At 46.1% G+C, this 25,403-nt stretch overlaps 1 protein-coding gene across 1 annotated transcript; it reads right to left on the bottom strand.

Moving 5' to 3' along the window:
• Positions 1-4,026: 4,026 nt before the first annotated feature.
• On the bottom strand, positions 4,027-22,457 carry TENT5D (terminal nucleotidyltransferase 5D). The gene is made up of 4 exons (XM_033072693.1): positions 22,392-22,457; positions 15,216-15,337; positions 14,020-14,134; positions 4,027-9,208 (listed from the first exon to the last, which is right to left on the bottom strand). Exon 4 carries the CDS (start codon positions 9,191-9,193, stop codon positions 8,018-8,020), a length of 1,176 nt encoding a protein of 391 aa, XP_032928584.1. The 5' UTR covers positions 9,194-9,208; positions 14,020-14,134; positions 15,216-15,337; positions 22,392-22,457; the 3' UTR covers positions 4,027-8,017.
• Between the last annotated feature and the right edge of the window lie 2,946 nt (positions 22,458-25,403).

Here is a 25,403-nt window from a genome sequence, read left to right as displayed (position 1 = left end):
ACAATTCCATTGCAACCCCAGCAAAACAGTTCCCCAACTGCACTACCTGTCTTTGCTGACAAACATCCAGGTGCTTGGGTTTATTCTCAGGGCTTTGGCATCCCTCTCCCTGAGGTTCCCGTGTTCCCTGGTTAGAGCTGTGCCTCCAGCACTGCTGGATCTTTGGTTATCACCTGCTAACGAAGCCATCCATCTCTCCCAGGTGAGGGGAACCAGGCTGGTGTGGTTCTCAGTGGCTTTTCAGTGATTTTCATTATTTTTAACTGATTTGTCTAAATCCTGAAGCGCTGTTTCCAGTTTCCAGCTTTAACGTGCCCATCCACCCCTCCTCTTATTTCCCTTTATTCAGAAACCACCAGCTGCAGCTCTGGGGAGGGATCAGCCTCCCAAAACACACTGATCACCCCCAAAATGCTGCCAGCCCCAGCCAGTCGTGGTGGCAGCACCTCTGTGGAACAGCTGGATCAGCCCCAGACCCAGCAGCTCATCCATCAGGGCTGTTCCTGGGGGAGAAGCAGCTCTGAAAGGCTGCAGAGCCAACCTGTGCAGCCTTCAGGACAGGCATTTAATAATTCAGTGTTTTTTTTTCTTCCAAGCATCATTTATTAGCTCTTTACAGAGCTGTTTGCTGCTCAGTCACAAACTAAAGCCAATATTCTTTGTGAGTGTGTGGCTCTAATGCTGTTAAACTTGACAAAACCTCCTCAGCAGTGATTTGGCCCCAGGTATGAACAACTGAGGAGGTAAACAGCAGCGTTTTCCTGCTTGCCTGGATCCCAGGAGCCTGGCAGGCTCTTGTTGCAGCAGATCCTGGCTGGACATGGTCACATTCCCCATGGAACCAGTGGCTTGTGCCAGGCAATGAATGGTTTGGACACCCACCAAAATCTCCTCTGAGTCATTCTGAAACCTTAAAGTGCTGATCAGCATTGCTGGGGCTGATCAGGAAGCCCTAGGAAAAAGGGAGGAAAGCTTTCACTTTGCTCTTTTTTCTTTTTTTTTTTGTTTTGTTTTGTAATTATCTTTTACTGAATGAATTCTTTTGCTTCAGTGGATCCTGAGGTGGGAGCTGCTGAAGTCCCACACAAGGGGATGGCACCAGAAATAAATCAGACTGAATTCATCAGCAGCTCCTTGCTCTCCAAACAGTCTCTTTTAGGCACCAAACCTGCCCTGGGAGGAGTGGTGGAAAGCTGTGACACTTCACCCTGGTCCTGTCACACCTCGGTCACCCTCCGAGGCGTGGGGCTCAGTCATTCCCATGGGAACATCGGCAGTGCCAGCCCAGGGAAGGGCTGTGGCCCTGGCTCAGTGGCCCTGACACTAATGAGATAATTAGCTGTGGTAAAAGTCACGTCTGGGAGCAGCTGCTTTGTTTCCAGGGTGACTGGAGTGCCAGAAATGACCAGTGGTGTTTCCATAGAGCCACAGTCCCCAGGATCCTCTGTGGCCACCAGGCAGGACATGGGGGTGGCCAAAGGTCCATCCTGCCTCCCAGACTGGCAAAGCTGAGATCACCCAGCCTAGCCTGGCCCAAGGGAGCAGCTCCAGGCTGGGATTTTCTTCCTTGGCTTCCCACTGGCGTTGAGCACCCCTGGTTCTGTACATGCACAGAGGCACAGATGGGTTTTACCTAAACCACTCTCTCCCAGAGATCTCCCTCAGTTTTTGTCCTAGAACCTGGTTTCTTGTTATGACCTGACTTAGAAACCATGGGGAAAAAATCCCATTTCAGTTCAGGAAAGCACCTAAATGTACCCAGGGCTGTGTCTCAATTTAAGAAGCACAGCAACACGCCTGGATCACACCTTGGATGGAAAACACTTGTGGCACTTTGTTTTCCTGCAGTAAGAGTCCAGAAAAATCATTCACTGGACACAGCATTTCAATGTCTTTCCCAACCTAAATGATCCTAATGTTCTGCAACTGAGTGTTTGGGGTGGAATTTCAGGTTTAATCAATTTTAAGGAAGTGTGATGAGTTGTGGGTACTTTACCATGGGAAGGTCTCAGCTCTTTCTCCTGATCTGGGGGTGAATCCAGATCCTTGCTTGGGCAATGCCCTTCCTATGAACAGCCAGGGATAAGCAGTCAGGACAATATAAAGGGATTTGTTCCTTGAGACAGAACCACGAGCTGCAATTCCAGCCCATTGTCTGGAAAATGTCAGGAGCTGAGAAAACGCTGGAGGAAAGAATTGTTGGCATGAATGGTGAGAGCCCTGCAGGTCACATCACCTCGAGCTGGGAATTGCCATCCTCCTGCTGCTCCACGGGGAAAATGGGAGGGCAAAGCCAGCCCTGGGATGTGGAAACGCTGCTGGATTTGTGTGTGCAGAAATCCAGAATAAATGGGCAGCATCCTGCCCCTGTCTATCCCAGTAGGAGTGTGAACAAACTCCTATCAACAACAGGATGGGAATATTTGTAGGAAAATGAAATAGAGGATGGAGGGAAGGGGTTCCTGTCAGAGCGTGGGCTTGGGAGGGAGTGGGGCTGCATCGTGGAGGGCTTTGCTGTTCCCATGCAGCCAGACATGAAAATGAAATAAATGACATTAACCTGGGGATGTACCAGCACACACTGCCCATAAACATCATGATCTGCATCCAGTTCTCCAGAGGACTTATTTTTACTTTTATTTTGGAATCCTAGGCAGAGTGAGCAGCCTTTGAGTGTATTTATTACGGTCTTGAATTGCTTTCCATGGTAACTAATTGTGATTTCCGAGGCACAGGTTCTGCAGTGGCTCAGGATGAAATGGAGCTGAATGTGGAGGCAGCTGGGAAGAAGAAAATCGCTTGCTTATGAAATAGTATTTAATGATGGGGATTGATGGAGCAGAAAAAATGGGGGTGGCAGGGACTAGAACACAACGTAGCTCTCTCAGCTTCATGTATTTCCTCAGATTTTGAAATCCTCAGGAAAGCATCTGGTGAATATTTAAGGAAGGGAAACTCCCCTATATGTGCTGCCTTCTCACTTCCCCACTTCCAATGTTATTGAGGCAAACTCTTAAAAATCCAGCTGTATTAAAAAAAACAGTCAGGAAATGAAATTATTATTGAATGGTGTTTGCTGGTTAAGGTAATGGGAGGGCTTTTGCAAAAATTTACCCATTGCACAGTGAAAAAGAGCTGAGAAAACCCTGTTTTGAGCAATGTTGGATAAAATTGATGAAAAAAGGTTTTTCTGGAGTGCAGGGGTCTCACTGCCCTCCCAAACCCAGAGCTCTGGTGCCCAAGAAGGAGCTGAGCAGAGCCAAGGAAAACTCTGAGGGTCATTTTGAGCCAACTGGGAATTTCCAAGCTCTCACATGGGGTCAAAACCTCTGGAATATTCCTCTGCCCCTCTCCTGTAAGACTCTGAGAGCCCATGGGATTTAACAGCTGTGGCACCTCCCCCAGAGAAAGAGAAATATTGTCTTGTCCTCTTTAAAAACTCCAAATTAATGAGCAGTAGTGAAAAACCCAGCCCATGAAACAAAAAACAAACAAACAAAAAAAACCCTAAAAAATCCAAAACCCACTCCCCAAAACCCAGACAATCCAAGTCAACAGCCAGAAATGGAACTGTGATGAGTGTGGTTCTGTTGCCCAGATAAAACCCCACAAGTTTGTGGGAGTTTCTCCCACCTTGGCCCAACATCACCAGAAATCCTGGATAAAGATGGGATCAGGTTTATGGGGATGTGCACATGTAAAGCCCAACCCTTTGCCATTGAAGTATTAATTTTATTGACCAACAGACAGTGAGGGTTTTATTATGTAAATATAGAGATGTAGGCACTTCAGATGTGAGTGTTTGACACGAGCCTGGTGACAAGGAGCACATTCCAAGGGATGGGAACAGGAACCCTTCTGGAACCTTCCCTGTGGGTCTGCCAGGCTGAATCTGAGCCTCTGCTTTATCCACCTGAGGAACTTTAATTAACCAAATTTTCATCTCTCTTGCAGTTACCACACTCCAGTCTGGAGAAACCTGCCTGCTCCAGCTGGAGGAATCAAGGGATTACAGGAAACCAGAGGTTAAATAAAATGTTCTTTTAATGATCACCCCCCAAATACCCAAAGGCACCAGTCAACACCGTGGACTAATGACCTACAAATTGGTGGGATTCTTACACATTTGTAGCATTACAATATTTTTTTTCCACAGCTTCAGATGGCACATTAAGAGGAATATTTCATCTGCAACAGCTTTGTCCTGAACACCCTTCCATGTGATTATTTAATAGAAAAAGGATCAAACCAAAACTGAACTCGCTGCCCTCCTTTCTCCAGGTATTTCTGAAGCTCATCTTGAATCCACACCTTTATAACTCCAAATTTATTCCCAATTTATCTCTGTAACTCCTCTAACACCTCCCAAATCCCTCCCAGATCCTCAGGCTCCAGGTGACACACGGAGAGGCCACACCTCCGCTGAGGACAATTTGCATTTCTTTTATCCATTGCAAAAACCTCTGTAACGTGTTGAGTATAAAGCTCACAAAATACATTTTAAAGGAACTACCATAAAGTATTTGCTTCAAATAGACCTTTTACAACAAAACACAAAATTCAAAGGACATTTTTTAAGGAAAGCACTTGAAACTGGAACACTTAGGTCCTGACAACATTAGATTACTTTAAGCTGTAAACCCTAAGAAGTTTTGTGATTAAATAAAATCAGCATTACAATTTCCAGGCATTATAATCATTGAACAGATTGAAACAACGAGATATAATTATAATGCAAACATGAAGCTCAGGAGACTGGCACTGAGAAAACTCTCAATTCTTTGTAGATTTAGATCTGCACATGATAAAATCAGTAACAACTGGAGAAGAGGTTCCAATATTTCATCCTACACACTGCTATCAGTGTTTTGCAAGCAGCAGTCAATACATCATCCCCTTTTTAATATTACTTTACAGAGTCATTACGACCTTAAACAAAAAAACCCCCTCCAGGTCAATTACTGCTGCCAGGTATCAATAGAACATTTGGAAGGAAATAATTAAAACCATCAGGTTTTGTTAATTGCCCCTGTAGGTGTAGATACATGAGATTTTATATATGTTAGGCTAAATAAATTACATATATATATATGCCTACATATACAAAATCACAACCTCAACCTTCAGAACTGAACTACCTCTAGGTAAGAAATATAGGACCTTTTTCCATAAATTTAAAGGGTTTATTTATACCTGAGAGATTTTTGCATATTGATGTCTTTGTACCTTTGCCTGCAGGTGCTCCCCTAAGTCTTTCCTCTCTCCTGGGGTACAAAGCCCAGTGCAGCCAGGTGGATTCTTCCCACCAGCTCCACGGACTTTGGCTGAGCCCTTCCCTACCTAACCTGGATCAACACAGAGGTGACAGAATTCAATATATATTTAAATAAAGTTCTGTACAAATGCACAGGCTGGTTTGTACAAATCCACAGCGAGTTCACCACTCCTGATGCTTCCACAATATTTGATTTTAAAATTATTTTAGTCCTTTACCCAATGCATGTTTCTACTTGTTGGTTAGAGAACATCTTAGTGAAGAATTTTTCTGGGTATTGGATCACTGGCCATGCAAGACACGCTGAAAATTCTCCTTCCTGCCTCATCTGTTCCCTGGTTCTTGGGAAGATCAACCCATTTTTCCACCCAGCAACCATGGAAACCAGGAGTGGAGGAGTAATAAATCAATGTGGCAACACTACATTAAGGTCACAGGTCAGTGCAGATGGACTGAGAGTTTCCAACATATCTAAAGAGATTAGGAGCCCCATTCCTCCTGAAATTTAAGGCATTTGGATGCCTGGTTCCCACAGATTCCCCAGTCCAGCTCTCAGCTCCTCATCCCTGCAGATCCCAAGCAGTAGCAGGGACGTGACCCACGTAAGGCTCTTACAGAATTTCACAGTGCTATTTAACATGGCAAACACCAAACTAAATGGAAAGGTTCCCTTTGTCATCCTGACAGTTCAATTAAAACAGAAATAAAAGGAATCCACCATGTCCCACTCTGTTTTGAATGAATGAATTCCCTAGAAGTGCTTTCATGCAGATATGGTGTCACCATAGCTGATCACAGAGCAATTGGAATTGATGGTTTTATTAAATATGGTTTAACCAGTGGAAAGGTCTTAGTGGAAGTGGAATAAAGTGTGCTTTCAGACACCAAACTGGACATACCTGAAAAATCAGCAAAAGTAACAGTACTCTATTCATGAAAGACATCACAAAATGAATCAGCTTCATCTGCAAACCCTTCTTATGTTGCAGAAATATCAGTTTTTTGCACTGTATTTTACAGAAAAAAGTTGACTTTAGTAATGATGGTCTTTGAACAATTTTTTTGTTCAAATGTACAGGAATAAATGGGGAAAAGGGAAGCTACATTTCACTGGCAATCAGACACCATAGACCTTAGAAAATTTAGAAATGTTTGATTTAAAACAGCACATTTACGGACCACATTTCTCTGTAAAACAAATCAAACTCTTGTGCCCAAGTAGAAGAAATTCCCAAAGCCTGACAGCTGCTGTAAATGGATGCAATGCAGCTCTGGAGCAGGAGGAGATGAGGATGAACAGTGACAGGGACAACACAGCAACACACAAAGTCGATGTAAGAAACTCTGCAGCTTGCATTTCCAGTTGGCTGTTCCCATTTTACACCCACACCCCTTCCTAACCTCCTTTTCCTGCTTCTGGTTCCATATTCCTTTTCCCACATTTGGTTTTGGTGACACCACCTTAGATTCATCTGTCCCAAACCTGCTCATCCTGCAGCAAACCCTCTGCCCGTTGCTGCTACCAAAAATTCTGCAACCCCAGGGTGTGTTTTTCCCTTTCCATGTTTCCCTTTCCATAATTCAGGAGCTCTCTGGCACCATTTCCAACATTTCATGGAGCAACTGGCACAGGGAGGCACTTATGTGACATGTTTAAAACTTATCTTTGGTAAACACTCACACACACACACAAATATGTGACTCATGTTTTGCTTCCTGATCGTAAATCCTCGTTTGCTACTGGTGGATGTGTGCAGGTATCTAAACACAGACAGGACTTTACCAGTAAAAAATAGTTTTTCAAATGCCACTGCCAAGAATTTGTTTGAATTCACCTAAAAATAGCGCAGTCCTGGGATTTTGGAGTTTTTTCCTGACTCTGTTTGTTGTGCATTAAAGCAGCTCTAATCAATAACAAATTAACAATAGAAAGTGAGCCCGTTCTGCTCAATTTTCACTTCCTTTCTCATTCTCTTGCCTTAGTTTTCAAGACCAATTTAACCAGAATAGTTGTACCTCTTACAGCTTTTGTTATCTGTGAGGCAGATCCTGGGCTCTGACACTGCCTGACTCCAGCAGCCAAATCTTTCACTGGGATCAGTGGAAATTTTGGATACACAAAATGCTGAGTCTGCTCTTGGTGGGGACATTTCCTTCTCACCAGTACAAACCAGGACTCTGGGGAGGGGAGTGACCCCGAGTCTCTGAGCAGCAGAGCTCACACCACCAAGAGATGACCCATCAATGGGTATTTTCAAAGGTGCTGCAAATAAACGTTGCTGGAACTGCATGGATAAAACCAAGGGATGATTGACTTTGACGTACCCAGAGCACTGTCCCTTCTAACATCAGGCATTTCTACAGAGAGGTATTTCATTGGCTTCGGTTTTCATTGACACCATTTACATTTTGCTTAAGAATTATTATTTTTTTCTTTAGAACCCAGAACTTAGTGCATTTCATTTTTATAAAATTAGAATAATTTATATCCTTCTCTTTTCATTGCAAAAAAATACAGCCCAAACACACGTCAAGGTATAAACACTTCACGAACGACAGACGCTTCACTTATTTCACCTGCTCAATGGTGAGTTAGACATTGATCAACCAAACAACTTTGGCAACTTGCACAAAAATATGTCCTTAACTCAAAAGTGCTGATAAAACTCGCTTTAATGAGGCCTTTATTAAGGAGAGAACTGAAAAGAGAGGAGTGGTGAGTGCTTGGAGGTCGGAGCGTTCCTACACCATCCCGCTCTGTAGCTGTATGTGGAAAGGGTAAGGCTGGTAGAACACAGGGGGTTGTCCATGAGCAATGTAGTAGTTGCTGAAGTTTCTGTCACTGATATAAGGAGCAGGCTGATAGTAGCACGTGACGTTGGCCGCGTTGGGGATGATGTTCTGTTCCCCGAGCACTTTCAAAGCCAGGATTGTGATCATGTTGAGGGTTTGCCGCCGCTCGTGCCCCATGAGGCACACTGTGCTCTTGTTCACCACCCCACGCAGCGTCATCAGGTAGTCGTACTTGCTCTTCTCCTCCCCGATGAAGTGGTTGCGCAGGTAGGACTCGATTTTCCTCTGCTGCTCGGCAACGTCGGGAAAATCAATGAAGAACCTGGAGCACATGTAACGTTCCAGAGATTTAATTTCAGCCTCGTCCGCCGGCTTAAAGTCACGGACCAGCAGGTTGCTGTACTTGAGGAGGCCGCCCCCCCTGATCTCCTCGGGGTTCCGCGTGGAGATCAGTTTGTATCTCAGGTGGTCCATGGCTTGGTTGAAGTCCCCGTACATGCTCTCGGCGATGACGGTGGGGTGACACTCCTGTGTCAGGGCCCGCTCTGAGGCTCTGTAGACGGCCAGGATGGAGTCCAGGATGATCTGGAAGGAGTCCACGCTGAACTCGAACTGCCGCCGCAGCGAGCTGACGAACTTCAGCTCCACGTTCTTGCCGCTGTTGTTGGACAGCGAGATGAGGCTCCAGCGGTCGTGGTCGGTGGAGACTTTGACCATCTTCTGCACGTAGGCATCTTTCATGGTCTGAGCCGTGATTTTTTGCTTGTTAACACATTTTGGCAAGAAGTCCAACAGGCAATTGAGAACTGCTTCCTTAACGATCTGGAACTCGAACTCACTGGGAAGCTCCACTCCAAAAATGATGTCCAGGTCCTTGTAGCTGGTGCCGTTGTGCTTCACCAGGATGTGACTGGCAGTGGAACCGTTCAGGCGGATGTCCCTGACATGGATCTGCTTCTCAATGAGCTGCTCCTTTACCATATGGATTATATCCTTCGGCTTTACCTCCAGGGTTGGAAAATTCCCTCTCCCATGAATAGGTATAGCCTCAGTTAAAACCTGATCCAGGATTTTAATCTGATCCCACGTGAGGTAACTGAATCTGTGGTCCAAGTCCTCAGTCATTGTGGTATCAGTTGGCTAAACAGGGAGAGAGAGGAATTAGAGACAAATGTTAGAACTTCCTGGAATACCAGAGAGGGCATTTCACTTGGTTATACCAAACTTCCTCCCTCCATGTAGTGACAGAACTGTTCATTTCAGAGACACAACCCCGGTTAACAGGCTGAGTCAATCACTGCACTTGTCGCAGGCTTTTAATTGAATTTTAATGTACTCAGGTTTTAATCCTGCTGAGAAGCCATCATGTTATTGTATAACCCATGACTCAAAGTAAATGCAGAAAAACATATAGACCCAATTTAAAACTACTCAAAGGTTAATAACACAAAGTACTTGGTGGTTCTAATGGAACTCCAAATAAATTTCAGCGTGAAGATCTAAAATGAGCAAAATGAACAAATTTGTTCTTTCTGTCCTGCCTAGACGTTTCCCTTGATCTTCAGTGACTTGAATATTTAGAAGTACTAAAAGACCAGGAAGTTTTTTGTGAAAACCAGGAATGTTGCAACCTGGTCCCTGTTTATCCAACCATATGCTTCGGATGAACTTTGGTCTCTGTGGATCATCTAAACATACACATCCTTTAGTATCACTTGTGGTTTAAGGACTGGATATCTGATAATTGTCACGCTGTTTCCACAATGTTTCTGAGGAACATATTTCCTTCTAAGCCATAACCCATGTTTTATATTAATGTATAAATGCTGCAAGTCATGGTTTGCAGGTCTGGTGAGAAAACCCCTTCCAGTCTTGTGGAAAAAGGACCTCAAGAAAGCCTGTAAAGAAGCCCCTACAGAATACATGGGATAAAGCTCAGCTTTGGGAATTTCTCAGTTTAAAATGATATCTTGACTTCATAGCATCACATTTAGCAAGGAGATTGGACACTCAGGTGGGATCTAAACAGGCACCAGCTGGGTGGAAGAAGAGCCTTTGGGAATCTGCCAGCACCCAGAACCTGCTTCCGAAACACCCCCGAGTGTTTCTGCAGCCAGATGGCTCAAACATATTCTTTCAGCCAAAGCTCAAGAATAAAAATAAAATCATGCTCAGTAACAACACTACTGAAAAGTCCCCACTGTTGTTTCTTAACCAGTGGTGACTCCACATGCACGTTGTCACACATTCCCCTTCCCTCACCTTCAGATTCCACATTCTGGAATATTTTAGTAATTCCAAGTAACTTGTGAGCTGCCAAATGGCTTGGGAATATGGCAGAGCTCTATTTCACATACTTCTGCTGGAATTTCAGCTCCTATTAAGCTGATCAGGAGCATATGCAATTCCAAGCACCTTCCTGGCCTCATGACAAAGAGTGGGACTAACCAGATGTTTGAGGTTGAAGGGATGTTTTAAAAGTTGGCTAAAGCAGGACTGAAGTTGGGAATTTAATTGACATGTAGCTCCATTGTCAGTGTATAATTCCACACCCATAACAGGTATGTTTCCAAGATATTCAGAAATATCCATGTTTTTCCTGCAGGCATTTAGAGGACACAACATTTGAACTGAAAAGGAGAGAAATTGCCCTCCACAGCACTGCTAATGCTAATGATTTCACCACTAAATATTCATTAGAATTCCATGTTTATTCCTTTAGAACTACAGCTATGCATCCTTCAGAGCCTTTATGATAACTCAGTACAAGTCTATCCTAAAAAACAGCTTTTTCAGAGAGCTACTATTAATTCTGAAAGTGGGACAACCTTGGGTGGAGGCAGGTTGGAAGGAGAGGGTTTTGTTCAAATGTTTTTGCTGCCATTTGTCACCTGAGTCATTCTTAGAATCACAGAATTAAGGTTAGAAAAAATCTTCCAAGATCTTCAGGTCCAGCATTTTGTATGTCAGATTATGATGAAATTATCAGCCCAAATGATCCCCTAGCAAACTTAAAATTGTCAGAATTGTTGTCTAAGCAGTAGTTTTTATTATGGCATTTGTTTGATATTGAAACTTTGACCTTTCTGAGGCTGATGCTGTGATGTGAAATAAAAGGGGAGTAGAGAAGGGAATGCTGAAATTCAATCCTCTTTTAGCACAGGGACCCTCTTCAAACACTTGGGAAGTCAGAAGATGGATGTATCCCTAAATAAGCTTAGAAATCCTTCTTTTATTGCTACATGTTTTTAGGTATCTCAGATTTATTGCAATATACTGAGGTTTGAAACTGAAAGGAGAAGGTAATGTCAGTAAATCTCTCTTTTGTGTTGAAGAGGTGTCCCTCAAAATGTCATTTCTCTGAAGTGATTCCTGGAGAAGCTGGGGAGGCTTTGGGAGCTCAGTCTTACCATTAATGTTTTAGGATAAATATTAAAGAATACTGTGCTGAAATGACAACTTCAACTCTGACAAGTGAGGAAAATGTACTAGGAAAGAAACCCAGGAATTCAGTTTTCAAAAATATTATGAATTTGCAGTTAAGCCTAAACAAACATTAGTAGCAGTAGTATTTTTTTATTATTTACGAATTTGCTACCAGTTTGCAACCCAATACTTTAACCCTGCACTCTCCTAGGAGGATTTTATCTTGTTCTTGTCTTCAATCTTGCCTGGCAACAAAAACAATTTCCAGGCACTTTTATAGTCATTAGGAACCTGATTTCTCAAAGCAGGGGCTCAGGTTAATGCCAGGAGTTATTATTAATGTAATTAACCTCAGTTACAACACATCAGCACCAGCACTGAGGCTGTAATTAGTCAGTGTTGTGTAAAAAGAGATCCTGGGATGAAAGGAAGGAAACTCCCTGCACATGACCACAGCACCTGGATGAAGCCAAGCACAAGAGAGTGCACTGAGCTGGTTAATTGGAAAAGGGGATGGAAAATCACTTTATTCCTTGGAAACTGGTGCTGTTTGCAATGGAGGATGATCAATTTACATGGGATGAGAGTAATAGGACAGGGGAATGGTTTTAAAATAAAAGAGGGGAGGTTTAGATTAAATTAGAGAGAAATTCCTCCTTGTGAGGGTGCTGAGGCTCTGGCAGGTTCCAGAGCAGCTGTGGGTGCCCCTGGATCCCTGGAAGTGTCCAAGGCCAGGCTGGATGGGGTTTGGAGCAGCCTGGGACAGTGGAAGTGCAACTGGAAGCAGATGATGTTTAAGGTCCTTCCAACCAAACCATCCTGGGGTTGTGGATGCAGATAAACCATTCTGGGTGCAGATAAACCATTCTGGATGCAGATACACCATTCTGGATGCAGATAAATCTCACCTCTCACCCCCAATCCCAGCCATCCCTCAGCCTTCCCTGCTGCACCCTGCCAAAGAATTCCCTTTGTGAAATTCCTTCTACACAAATACCCCAAAGCATCTCCTGTGTTCCACACTCAGGGTGTTCTTGTCCTAAATGGAAGCTGCACAAACATCACCACCAGGGCAATGAAATTCAAAAGAGGGTGTTTTTTCCACACTTCATAGATATTTTAATTTGCTTAGATTCTCTCCTAGTGACATTTCTGAATCTTTTTTGTTTATGTGATTTAAAATGTTACCATAAACTGCAATAGACCCTGAATCCCATCTGATTTAAGATCTCTGCCCCAAAAAAGGATGAGGAGAAGCAGTTTTCAGGGTGTTTTCTTTTATATACACCAGCTAGAGAAGCACAGAATAAGATGGATCAGACCCAGTCAAGTTTTGTGATATATCATCCTCATTATAAGGTGAGAAAAATAATCCCCTGGCTCAACTTCCAATTTGTCCTTGAGTGGTCACCTTCCCCTGATAAAGCAGCCACAATGTGGAAAAATATTTGGATACTCTTGAATCATTAAACACAGCAGTGTTAAATTTTATCATTTATTTTCCCATTGAAATTAGAGGCTCTAATTTTCTTTTTGAAGCAAGCCACTCTGAGTTTGGGCTTACAATGATGCTAAAATGTTTCATTAACCACCTCTTAGCACTCCACTGTGCATGAGCTTCATCAAAAAAAAATCCAAGCAGATCTGGCTTTACATCTGAATGAAGCAAATCTGCCATGCTAATGACAGCTTTCATGTTCCCCACAACTTTCATAGAAACAGATACTTGCAGTCTAGAGAACAGTCTCATCAAATTTAGCTCATATTTTACTGATAAACTGTTTAGATTCTCTTTTTATATATTCCACAATGTTGATTCAGTGTGTTTTCAAAGGCTTTGCCATGTGCTGGCATTTTCAGGCAGGATACAGCTGAAATAGTTTTTGTGCAGCTTGGCAGCTCCATCCTCTTCCCTTTACTTCTATCTCCTCCCATGTTTTTCTGTTTACAATGAAGGTTGGGGATACTTAAATGTTCCAAATCTTTTTACTTTGCACTTGAATTTGGTTGTGCAGATCACAGAATTCCAGAATCATTGAGGTTGGAAAAGCCCTCCAGGACCATTGAGTCCAACCAGTGCCTGACCCCACCTTGTCCCCAGCCCAGAGCACTGAGTGCCACCTTGGACACCTCCAGGGATGGGGAATCCAAACCTCCCTGGGCAGCCCCTTCCAAACCCTGGCCACCCTTTCCATGGAGAAATTCCTGCTGCTGTCCAACCTCCACCTCCCCTGCCATGGCTTGAGGCTGTTTCTCCTCATCCTGTCCTTTGTTCCCTGGCAGAAGAGGCTAAAAAAGAGATGTAGCAAAATGTCTTGGGAGCTGCTGTGGTGGCCTTGTTTTGGGGGATCACTTCAGAAAACCCACAGAAACTCTGCCACTCCTCTCATCTCTGCACTGGCTGTCCTGCTCACACATTATATACACCACCAGCAATTTCCATGATCTCCTGCTAAAGCTTTATTTTCATTCAAAGATCCATTTCTCTATTAAGCTGGACATTTGGAAGTATTTTGCTCACTTACTTCAGGACTGCAGCTGGCATAAGCTCCAAAGGCAGGAATGTCAAACGTGGAAGGACTTCCAGTCGTAATTTAAACCCAGATGAGACAAGGAGAAGCAGTAAAGCATCTGGGGAGCCTAAATGGAGACATATTTAAACTGGTTTGACAGTGTTTTCCATGAGTTTTTCCTTCCATTAATGCTAATGCAGGCAGTGAAGGCAGTGTTTATTTATCCTTTTATCAAGAGATAACGCATGAATTGCCATCAGTTTTCAGTCCAGTTACCATCGAGTTTCCCTGGGATAACAAATGATAGCTCAGCTCTCCCCTGGCAGATAAGGCTGCAAGGTGGGCAAAATGCACTGCAAAGCTGTGGGTTTGGGCTGGGCCACAGAATGGCACCTTCAAGGGCACAGAAAGGGAGCACAGGACGAGACTTGATCCACAAAAATGGGTCCTACTTTTTCCACCCAACCCAAGGAACGTGGATAATGGCTTTTAGATGGGATATTGGGAAGAAATTCTTTCCTTTTAGGGTGAGGAGCTCCAGGCACAGAGAAGCTGTGATCCCTGAAGTGTCCAAGGCTGGGTTGGACAGGGCTTGGAGCAGCCTGGGATAGTGGAAGGTGTCCCTGTCATGGCAGGATTTAAAGTCCTTTCCAACCCAAACCATCCTGGGATACTGCTCATCCCATCCTGGGATTCTGCTTCTACTGGATTGTTCCAGGATATTGGCTCAGTGAGCTGGGAGCTCTCAGGAGGCACAAAATGAGGAGTTTAATTTGGGCACCCAGTATGAAATCATAATCCATATTCTGTCATGCTGGGTATTTGGGGTTTTTTGGATGTCCCATTTTTCCATCATGACTCATTCATAGCCAGATGGGGATCCCCTCACGGGGCAACACTTGCAAGGGCCAATTTATTATGACTTGATATCAGTTCCCACAACACAAAGCCCCTTCTCATTGGGCCTCCAGTCCAAACCAACAAAACCTTTTAAAAAACATGAGGCCAGCAGTACCTCAACTGCTCCAAGATATTTCAATAACTTTTAAAAACTAGCTGCCATATGCAACATTTGGTCTGTTTGGGGCTGGGGTCATCCTTGGGAAGTTCCTGCTTTAGGAAAAGCTTATTTGTACTACCAAACACATACTTATGGACTAAATCCTGAATAATATTCTCAGCAAGGATGCAAAATCCCATGGACTCACCGTGGCAGGACGACTGGAAGCATGTATTCCAGCAGAGTTAATAGGATGAGTCACTGGATCATTTGGTAGAAATATGAATTGTCATCTTGTCGCTGACAGAAACACGAAGCTCCCCAGGAAAGCTGCAGGAAATAAAGCCCAACAAACAATCACATTCATTTGGAGATCAATGTTAACCACCAGTTACCTGCTGGACTTAATGAATGATGCATAGACAGCCTGGCAGTCCTGCAGGTATAATAAGAGACTTTCAAGTTGGGAATGGTAAGGTGAAAATAGTGGAAAAAGCACCAAAGGGTTTATAAAGACTCTAGGTTTCAGGTCATGTTTAATCCTCTGCAAGGATATTAAAAAACTTGCCATTTCCCCTAGGGGATTTTGAGTGGGAATTTAATATTAATAATAGACATGCAAATTAGCAGGGATGTAGTAGAATCATAAAGAATTTAGAATGAATAATAATTCAGCAGAATGAAGTATTATGAATTGTGTAGTGGCTTTAGACTGTTTCTATCAGAGTGTGCAGCTGACAGGAAGGTCTTGTTTCCTGGCACATGAGGTTGTTGGTTCATTTACAGTAAGCCCTGGATCCTGTTGCTGGAATTTCCATGTTCATGGACTGGCTGCACTGGAATGAAATAATTCTGTAAATATTCACCTGCTATCATCAAGGCACTCCCTGATATTTGTTTCTCATTTCAAACATGTGCTGACAGCATTCTCAGGCTTTCCTTGCAAGATCTCCCATTGCAGCACCTCATCCTGCAATGCTCACAGCACCCACTCAAGTTCCCTGACCATCCCAAGCAGGGGATGTACGGTTTGATATTTGCAGGAATTTACTCCTTGCTGGGTTGTGTTCCACAATTTCAGCTTTTATGCTCAAATTATAAATGGTTCTTAGTAAAGATAATATTTGAAGTATGATTTAAGTGTAAATATCTGCATAATCTGCAGGAAAAGCTGAAATTAAAGCCCAAGGAGGTAGGGACTGTGTTATTCCTTTATTAGGAAGATAATGGATTTTTCCTCCCTGCTACAGCAGGCAGATTTTTATCCCTGAAAATGCCATTTCAGTGCTGCCAGAAGCACAGCACTTGTTTTGCTCACCCTGTGAGGACCTGTCTGTTGTGCCAGGGCCTGTCTGCAGCTTTCATTTGCTTTCCAGCTCCTGATGGGCCACTAATTAGCTGCATGCATGCTCCTGACCTGCTCCCAAATCTGTGCACTGACGGCTCAGGTGGCAGCTGGAATAAAGGGTTAAGCCTGGCAAAAGCTGAGCTCTGCTCTGAGCCTGGCACTGAGCAGCCAGTGAGGCCTTGATGGCAAAGGGAAGAGTTCTGGGCTGCTAAGATAAAGGCTCTCAGCATGTGGAGTCTGGAAAAGTCAGACAAATCAGTCACTTGGCAAAAAAAAAAAAATACAAACTTCTTTTTAACACTGAAATATTGTTATTTCTTTCTGTGCAGGGATGGAAGGTTTAATGGATATATGATATCCATTAATGGATATATCACTGTGATAGAACAGATTAACACTGGAGCAGAATTTATGGTTTCCCCTGGTGATATTTAGGGGAAGAAGATAGAGACCTTTATAGGATTTTTTTTTTTTTTGTAGAAGAAGAAGCATTATTATATAATATGTTCATAGAAGCAGCAGCTGAGATTGATGAGCTGCTTTGCCTACTGGGACATCATTCCCAACAGCTGCCTTTTATTGGCCCAGTTACCACAGGAAAAAGCATCATTTCCTTACTCTACACTCAGGGTTCCCAGGATTTTTTCAGCTGAAGGAAAAACAAAAATAAAAATGATGATGTCAAAAATTACCCCGTGTTTTAAAGAGAGTATTTCCCATTCCTGAATTCAGGATGTGAATTGTGACAACATGCACCAACAGAGCCTTTCCCCCTGGTGTCTCCCTGCCTAAGGAGCTCGGGGCTATCCTGACATCCAGCAGGGTCTGGGGGAGGATGTGGGGCTCTGTGCTCTGGATTTTCCTCTGTCACAATTTCCCAGCTGCTCATTCCCTTGCTGTCCCCACTCCCAGCTCCCAGCCTGAGGAATATCAACCCTCAAGCCTTCCAGTGGACCTTTGGTGGATGTGGAGGTTGCTCAGACACCTCCTGAGCTCTCCCAGGGCATTTCCAGGCAATGCCCCCTGAACTGGCAGGAACAAGAGCCAAGGGTCCCAGAGATTCCTCCTCCCTGTCTGTGCTGCAGCTTCCCCTGACTGCCCTGCTCAGCTCCTCAGACTAATCCCAAAATCTATTTACTCACTCGAGATCCCAGTGACTCAATCCAAAGCTCACTTATCAAAAACTCTCATTATTATGACTAAACTGCAGCAAAAGCAGGCAAGGTAAAAATTGAAACAATCCTTCTTTTCCATCTATTAACTATCTTCATAATCAGCTCTGCTCTTCAAATGCCAGAGGGAGAGGGATGAGCGATGCCATGTGCCACTGCAGCCCTAAAGCTGGGCTGCTTTCAGGGTGAAAAGGGCATTACAGAGTCAAGGCTCTCCTCAGGAACTCTCCAGAACCATCCTCTCCTCATCTACACCAAAGGACAACCACCAAATATCCCCAAGAACTGCTGTGGTCACTAAACCACGAGGGGATCCTCCAGGATCACATTTCTGTCTGTTTTGAGAAGGTTCCAACACAACCACATCCACTGAATGGATTTCTCATTTTTGCCTGATTACACCCCAGAACCCCTTGCTGGAAGCTGCATTTAGTTCCTTCAGTCAATGCAGCGTGGGGATCCAGAATGGATTTGGAATTTTTTGGAATTTTCCTTGGGAAGAGCCCAAAAGATGAAAGAAATGCACCCTGAAGGCATCTCAGCACCAGCCCTGCTCTGCTTTGCACAGGTTTGTTTCTGTTGAACAATTATTCTGTTCCACTCCAGCAGTATTTTCATCTCAGGGCAGAGGTTGTGAGCTCCAGACCCAAGCTCCCAGTTGATTTGTGAAGCTCTTCCCAATTGTTACAGCAAGGGGGGAGTTTAAATTGCATTGGGAAAATTTCTGTATGCTGGAGCAGGCTGGGCTGGCACCTCCACTGGACTGTGTCTCACAGGCTGCTCAAAAATTACTGTGTCTTCCACTATTTAATTATGTTGCTATTTGTGTTTACAATGTTCATATAGAATTCATATTTTTATGAATTAATTTCCATACTTATATTAGAAAGTTGCTCTCTGAATACCAAACACAGCCATGGGATTTCATTTTAATGCCATTTTCCCAATTTTACGAGTTACACTGTAAAAGTGGGGAAAAAGAAATGAATTATTCATTACCCTCAAACTATTTGCTGCACAGGAGTTTATGTTTAATTTTGAATCAGTAACAGCCAAGGCTCCCATAGAAAATAGTTTTTTGATAAGTGGAATGTTTTCTAGAGTTTGCAGTTGAAAAATCTGCAGAACTCTGGTCAAACAGGAAAAAGGATTCTGGCTGCAGCAGCAGAGCAGGGAACTGCTCCTCTCTCAGGGTGAAGGCAGCACGAAATCTCTGTTGACATTATTACTAAAAGGCAGAGAGGAGATAAAGTGATGATTAAAGCCAAGGAAAAGGCCCAGGCCCTGCAGCACAGCTGTGCATTCGTGACTTTTCCATCACTATCAATAATTCATAATGACCATCATGCACCTGACGACACCAAGTTGGGGAGAAAGTCTGAGTCAAGCTTTCACCAAATGTGCAAAAACATCCAACCTGACATCGGATGTCAGGGCAACAGGACCTGCTGGATAAGCAAAGCTCCAGCAGAAAGGGTAATGGAGAAGAAAATCAGCTGATGTGGACATAAATCCACATCTGCTGTGCCCGTTTGTGGCATTTCCTGGAGGAAAACTCTCCTTTTGGTGAGACACACTGAAACAAACAGCTTTTAGAGCTTCTAAAACAACTTTTTTTTTCCAGAAAAGAACTGAAATGATGGTTTACCTGTGAATAATTCTGCACCATGAAGGAATCATGCTCAGTATTATGCCCAAGTTTTGCAGCTGGGCTCTCCCTTGCTGTACCACACTAACTCAGCAGGGCCACAGACAATGGCACATTGCTGATTCCCTGGGGTATCTTACATTCTCTGCTGATGCTTTGAATAATTATTTTTGCATGAAGATCATGGTGGCAAAGGCAAAAAGCCAGACTGCAATTTGCAAAATATTTATATTTTTTAAATGTTTTAATCCAAATGGCATAAATTCAGAGAACCATGGAATGGTTTGGGTTGGAAGGGACCTTTAATCCCATCCAGTTCCACCCCTGCCATGGGCAGGGACACCTTCCACTACCCCAGGGTGCTCCAAACCCCATCCAACCTGGCCTGGAACACTTCCAGGGATCCAGGGGCAGCCACAGCTGCTGTGGGCATCCTGTGCCAGCCCTTCCCACCCTCACAGGGAACAATTCCTTCCTTGCACTGAAGCAAAATCTCCCCATATTTCAGTTTGAAATTAGTACTTTCCATCCCACCACTGTAGTTCCTGATAAAGGAATTGACTGAATAACAATTCCATTCAGCAGGAATTGCTCTGGTGTAAATGGGAACAGAATTGGCCTGGTCTGCTCATGGCTGAGCATCTCAGTTCTGTAAAATAAACCCTGAGTTCACTTCCACTCTCCATGGACCATCCCTCACTCTATGTTACCAATCCTTGGATGGTGAAATCTGACTTGGAATTTGCTCCAAATCCTCTAACTGTTCATTGACTTTCATCTATTAAAACCAATGGGTTAAACACAGACACATAAGAGATACATGGCATGGGAGACATAACTGTGTTAAATCCATAAAAAAGTCTATTCCCATATGCAGAGAACTCAACAAACACTGTCAGCAACCTCAGCATGACCCACCAAGGGCTTCTCAACACGAATGAGAGGCAAAGCAGAGCAAAAGGTACCAAGGTTCCCCCCCTGCTGTGGCCAAGCACGAGTGGCACAGCCCAAACCCCTCCTGCAGTCTGATCATCAGAGCCCAGAACCATGAAACCACTCTGGATTAGGAGTTTTTTGAAACATGGGTAGAATTTAATTCCTTCAAGCGCTGTTAATTAATGAATTAATTTCCACTGCCAGCCTAAATGCTGCTTAATTGACTCTCCAAAATAACTCAGTCTCTTTGTGTTCTTTCAAGGAACTTGGTCTACTTCTGTCTCCCTGATTTATGGTCGATTCACAAATTATGGGACTCTACTGTGTCAGCAGTTAGTCCTGAGCTTGAGCAGGAGCTCAAGCCCCTGATTTGCACAGGGCAGGAATTTAGGGTCAGGCTTTTGCTCACAGGGGTCAAAATGTCACTGTGTGGCAGCTGAATCATTGCAGAGCACACAGTCCTTACACAGCCCTGTGTGTCTGGTGCCTAATGAGGCAACAAAACTAAATTTACTGTAAAGTTATGCCTGGGATGCACAACTGGGCAAGGAGAGTGTGCAGGCAGCACTGCCCCGAGGTCAAAGGTCTGCAGCACTGCAAATTAAAGGAATTATTGGTGCTCCCTTTGAACTAAGCTGTGGGAATGCCAGAGGGATAACACATATGGAACAGAAGGTATAATGCAGATAGCTGTTCCCCCTGCACACATCCAGCCCGTGTTCCCGAGTCCTGGATGCTGCAGGCACAGCACATGGAGGAGGAAAGGGCACAGGGATTGGTTTTAACATTTTTGAATGGGACAGACACATCACATCTGCCTCTGGAGCTTTAGGAGAAGTCAGGAGCACGAAGCGTGGGAGAGTGCCTGCTCTGGAGTCACTGTCATTTATTATTCATCCCTCGGCCTTTAGCGGAGAATTCGGCACATCCCCATTCATTCCCACCTGGCTGCTTTTCATGGGAGCCACGAGCAGGCTGTTACTCCTAAGGCAGCACACGGAACACAACGCGTGAGCCTGCAGAGCCCACCCTCCTCTTTCCGAGGGAACAATTAATGCTATTACGGATTGGCAGCGGCTTAAAGATGTATCAGAGATGCCTGTGGCAGAAGGCAGGGAGCACATGAGAGCGATTCCTGGCTGGGATGACACAGAATTCCAGCCCCGAGTTGCTGGAAAGCAGTTTTGCTTTGCATGCAGGCACTTCCGAATAGTTTAGGGCACAGAACCGCAGCGTGCTGTCACTGTCACTTCACTGTCACTGTCACCTCCAGGCTGTGACCTCCCCCAAAACACCGATGGTCCTTGCAGAATACACAGAAAAGGCCTCCGCTACCAGGGCTGTCATCCTCTAAGCGGGATGACAGAGCTTCCAACAGCGAGTAAGGAATGCCACGCTCCTACTACCGCTACTACGGATGCGGCGAGGCAGGGCTTGCCCAAAGCCGGGCAGCTCTTTGGGATTCGTGCACAGGAACGCCCGTAGTGAGACGGAGCTCACGTGCAGCCAGACACACACACGGCCCCCAAACCGCCCTTCTCACAAGTTCACCCCCAAAGTTTCCAAGGAAAACGCCTTACGGAGAGACAAGGAAAGGCCCGAGCCGAGCCGAGCGCTCCGGCTTTCTCCAAGTTTTTTAACCGAGCCCAACCGCTCCTGCAACGGCCCCGCCCGGCCCCAGCCCGCGGGCACCGGCCGGCCCTGCGGGGACAGCGCTGCCCATGGGGGACACTGCTGCTCATTCAGGGACACCACTGCCCATGCGGGGACACCGCTGACCATGCGGGGACACCGCTGCCCATGGGGGGACACTCACTGTCCATTCGGGGACACCACTGCTCTGCAGGGACACCGCTGCCCATGCGGGGACACTCACTGCCCATGCGGGGACACCACTGTCCATGCGGGGACACCGCTGCCCATGCGGGGACACCACTGCCCATGCGGGGACACCGCTGCCCATGGGGGGACACTCACTGCTCATTCGGGGACACCACTGCCCATGCGGGGACACCGCTGCCCATGGGGGGACACTCACTGCTCATTCGGGGACACCACTGCCCATGCGGGGACACCGCTGCCCATGGGGGGACACTCACTGCTCATTCGGGGACACCACTGCCCATGCGGGGACACCGGTGCCCATGGGGGACACTCGACACCACTGCCCATGGGGGGACACTCACTGCCCATGCGGGGACACCGAGCGGCGGCGGGGACACTCAGCTCCCGAGCGGCGTGGGGGACACGCTCCGTGCGGCTGCGGGGACACTCACTGACCGTGCGGGGACACTGTCCGTGCGGTGTGCAGACGCTCCCGGTGCGGTGTGCGGGACGCTCCCGGTGCGGTGTGCGGGATGCTCGGTGCGGTGTGCGGACGCTCCCGGTGCGGTGCGCGGACGCTCCCGGTGCCGCCGCCCCGCGCCGTGCCGGGGCCGCCGCTGTCCGCGGCCGCGCTGGTGCTGAAGGGGCCGCCCCGCCCCGCGCCCGCCCCCGCCCGCCCCCGCGGAGCGCAGCGCGGCCGCCATGGCAACGCCGTGAGGGGGCCGCGCCCGCCGCCGCCCGCCCGGGCCCGCCGGCACCGCCGGGACCCTGCACACCCTGCACAGCCGGGACCCCCGGTACCGCAACCGGGACCCTGCACACCCTGCACAGCCGGGACCCCCGGTACCGCAACCGGGACCCTGCACACCCTGCACAGCCGGGACCCTGCACAGCCGGGACCCCCGGTACCGCAACCGGGACCCTGCACACCCTGCACAGCCGGGACCCCCGGTACCGCAACCGGGACCCTGCACACCCTGCACAGCCGGGACCCTGCACAGCCGGGACCCCCGGTACCGCAACCGGCACCATGCACACCCTGCACAGCCGGGACCCTGCACAACCGGGATCCTGCACACCCGGGACCCTGCACAGCCAGGACCCCCGGTACCAAAACCGGGACCCTCGCACACCCGGGACTCCCGCATACTCGGTACCCCCGGCATTGCCGGCACACCCGGTGCCCCCGGTACCCCTGAACACCCGGTACTCCTGGCACCACTGGCACCGCCAGGACCCCCAGCACCACCGGGACCCCAGGTACCCCCAGCACACCTGGTACCCCTGATACCCCCGGCACCGCTGGGATCTCCGCACACCCGGTACCCCCAGCACCCCCGCATAGTGGAGCCCTGGCACCCCCGGCACACTCGGTGCCCCCGGTACCCCCGGCACACTCGGTACCCCCGGTAGCCCCGGCACACTCGCAGCCCCGGCTCGGAGGATCCGCACACCGGCACTGCAGCCGTGCTCTGCCCCGCGGTGACACCGAGAGGACACGGCCACCATCGCCTCGTCCACCTTCCTGCCACACACTCCTGGTGGAGGGCATGGAACCATGGAAGTGTGGAATGAAAGAATTGTAAAAGCAGGGAATTGTTTTGGTTGGACAAGCCCACTAAGGCCACCGAGAGACCTCAGTGCTGCCAAGCCCACTGCTAACCCGTGTCCCCAAGTGCCACATCTACACAGTTGCTAAATCCTTCCAGGGACTGGGACTGAGGTCCAGGAGCACTTGGACAAGGCTCTCAGGAGCAGGGTTGGATTGTTGGGATGTCTGTGCAGGGCCAGGAGCTGGACTTGATGACCTTGATAGGTCCCTTCCAATTCAGCATAGTCCATGGGTGTATGATTGCACCACTGCTCTGGCCAGTCCATTGCAATGCTTTAAAAACCCCTTCCATGAAGAAATTCTTCCTAATATCCAACCTGACCCTCCCCTGGTGCAACATGAGATCCTGTCAGCCTGTGGAAAGAAGGTCACACTGATTTGGTAGCAAACATTCTTATGGTAATCCGGTTCTCAGGACACTAAACCCAAGAAAAGTCAGAACTAAACTAGTTTGGTTTCAAAATCCTTCCTGCACAAATAGTCCGTGAGTTTGGCTTCATTTCAATCCTGGAATGGCTTGGGTGGGAAGGGACATTACAGAGCATTGTCCTACCCCCTGTCACATGCAGGGACATCTTCCACTGGCCCAGGTTGCTCCAAGCTCCATCCACCTTGGCCTGGGACACTGCCAGGGATGGGGCAGCCACAGCTTCTCAGACAAGACACATGCACAGGATGTAAATGCCAAGGAAATCTAAGGAAACCCACCTTTCAGAGGCACAAATAGAAGGATTAAAATGACTGAGGGGAAATCAGTGATGTGAGCACCAGCACCTGCAGTTTGGCCACTCAATCTCCCAAATTCTGCCTCACCTGAAGCCCTGCCCTTCCTGGAGTAGAAAAATGCTTGGCTGCTTTGTGATCCTCAGCTCCAGAACCAGGATCTTCTCCAGCATGGCTCTTCCGGGAGATGGTCCCACTGTAAACATTCCATATGCTCCTCTCCGTACAAGGCATGATGTCACAGACTCACTTGTGGCTCTAAACACATAATTTTAAAACCAGGTTTTCCCTAAAATTTATTATCTTTGATCAATTACTTCCCTGGATTGACAGGATAAAACCCAGCATGGGTTTTGGCATTTGTGCCGTTTTTTTGGTAATTTCCATTGCACTGTGATGTGAATACCTTTGCTGCTGTACAATGTTTAAGTTTGCTTAGACACAGACATAAAATGGGAGATAATTTACTTAACTTCTGAGAAAATATGCCAAATGGGTAAGCCATGGTTAGTTTTGAAAAAAGTGCAGATTTAGTACTACAGTGACTCATAACAATGAGCAAAAAAAAGGTCATGAAAGTATTTTAAACTGTATATTATTATAGGGAAATATAAAATCACCTTAAATAGCTGAGTCTGTACTTGACCTTCCAGCACCCAGGTACTTCTAGGTTGCCTCTCGGGTATTACACCAAAGCAGGATTTTAACCTTTTCTCCTAAAAGAATCCACAGCAAGGAAATACGACCCTTTTTTGAACATAAAAATCCCCAGACCAGCTGTTACTCTTTAGGACCCTTAAAAACACCTTTCCTCTTGGGAATAGTTTTATGATGGAGTAATTGCAGCGATTACAAAGCACTTCACAATTAAAGAATCCCACTCCTGAGGCAACTTCATTTTATAACCTAAAGTTAGTTTATAATATTTTATATTCCCAGCTCTGAACAGCATTTATATTTAAATTACTTTATATTGTTATACCAGTATATTATTTATTTTCTTTGCTTATTATTATTATATTAATTTATATTCCCAGTTCACAAATTAGGAAAAAGAGGTGAGGAAACATTTGAAAATTATATAAATTCCAAACACAAACCAAATCTCAGCCCCAAAAAGTCTCTTTTCCAGT

The sequence above is a fragment of the Catharus ustulatus genome, chromosome 14, assembly GCF_009819885.2.
Source record: "Catharus ustulatus isolate bCatUst1 chromosome 14, bCatUst1.pri.v2, whole genome shotgun sequence".
Taxonomy (NCBI): domain Eukaryota; kingdom Metazoa; phylum Chordata; class Aves; order Passeriformes; family Turdidae; genus Catharus; species Catharus ustulatus.
The sequence above is the reverse complement of the archived record's forward strand: the minus strand, read 5'-3'. Positions and strand labels throughout refer to the sequence as shown.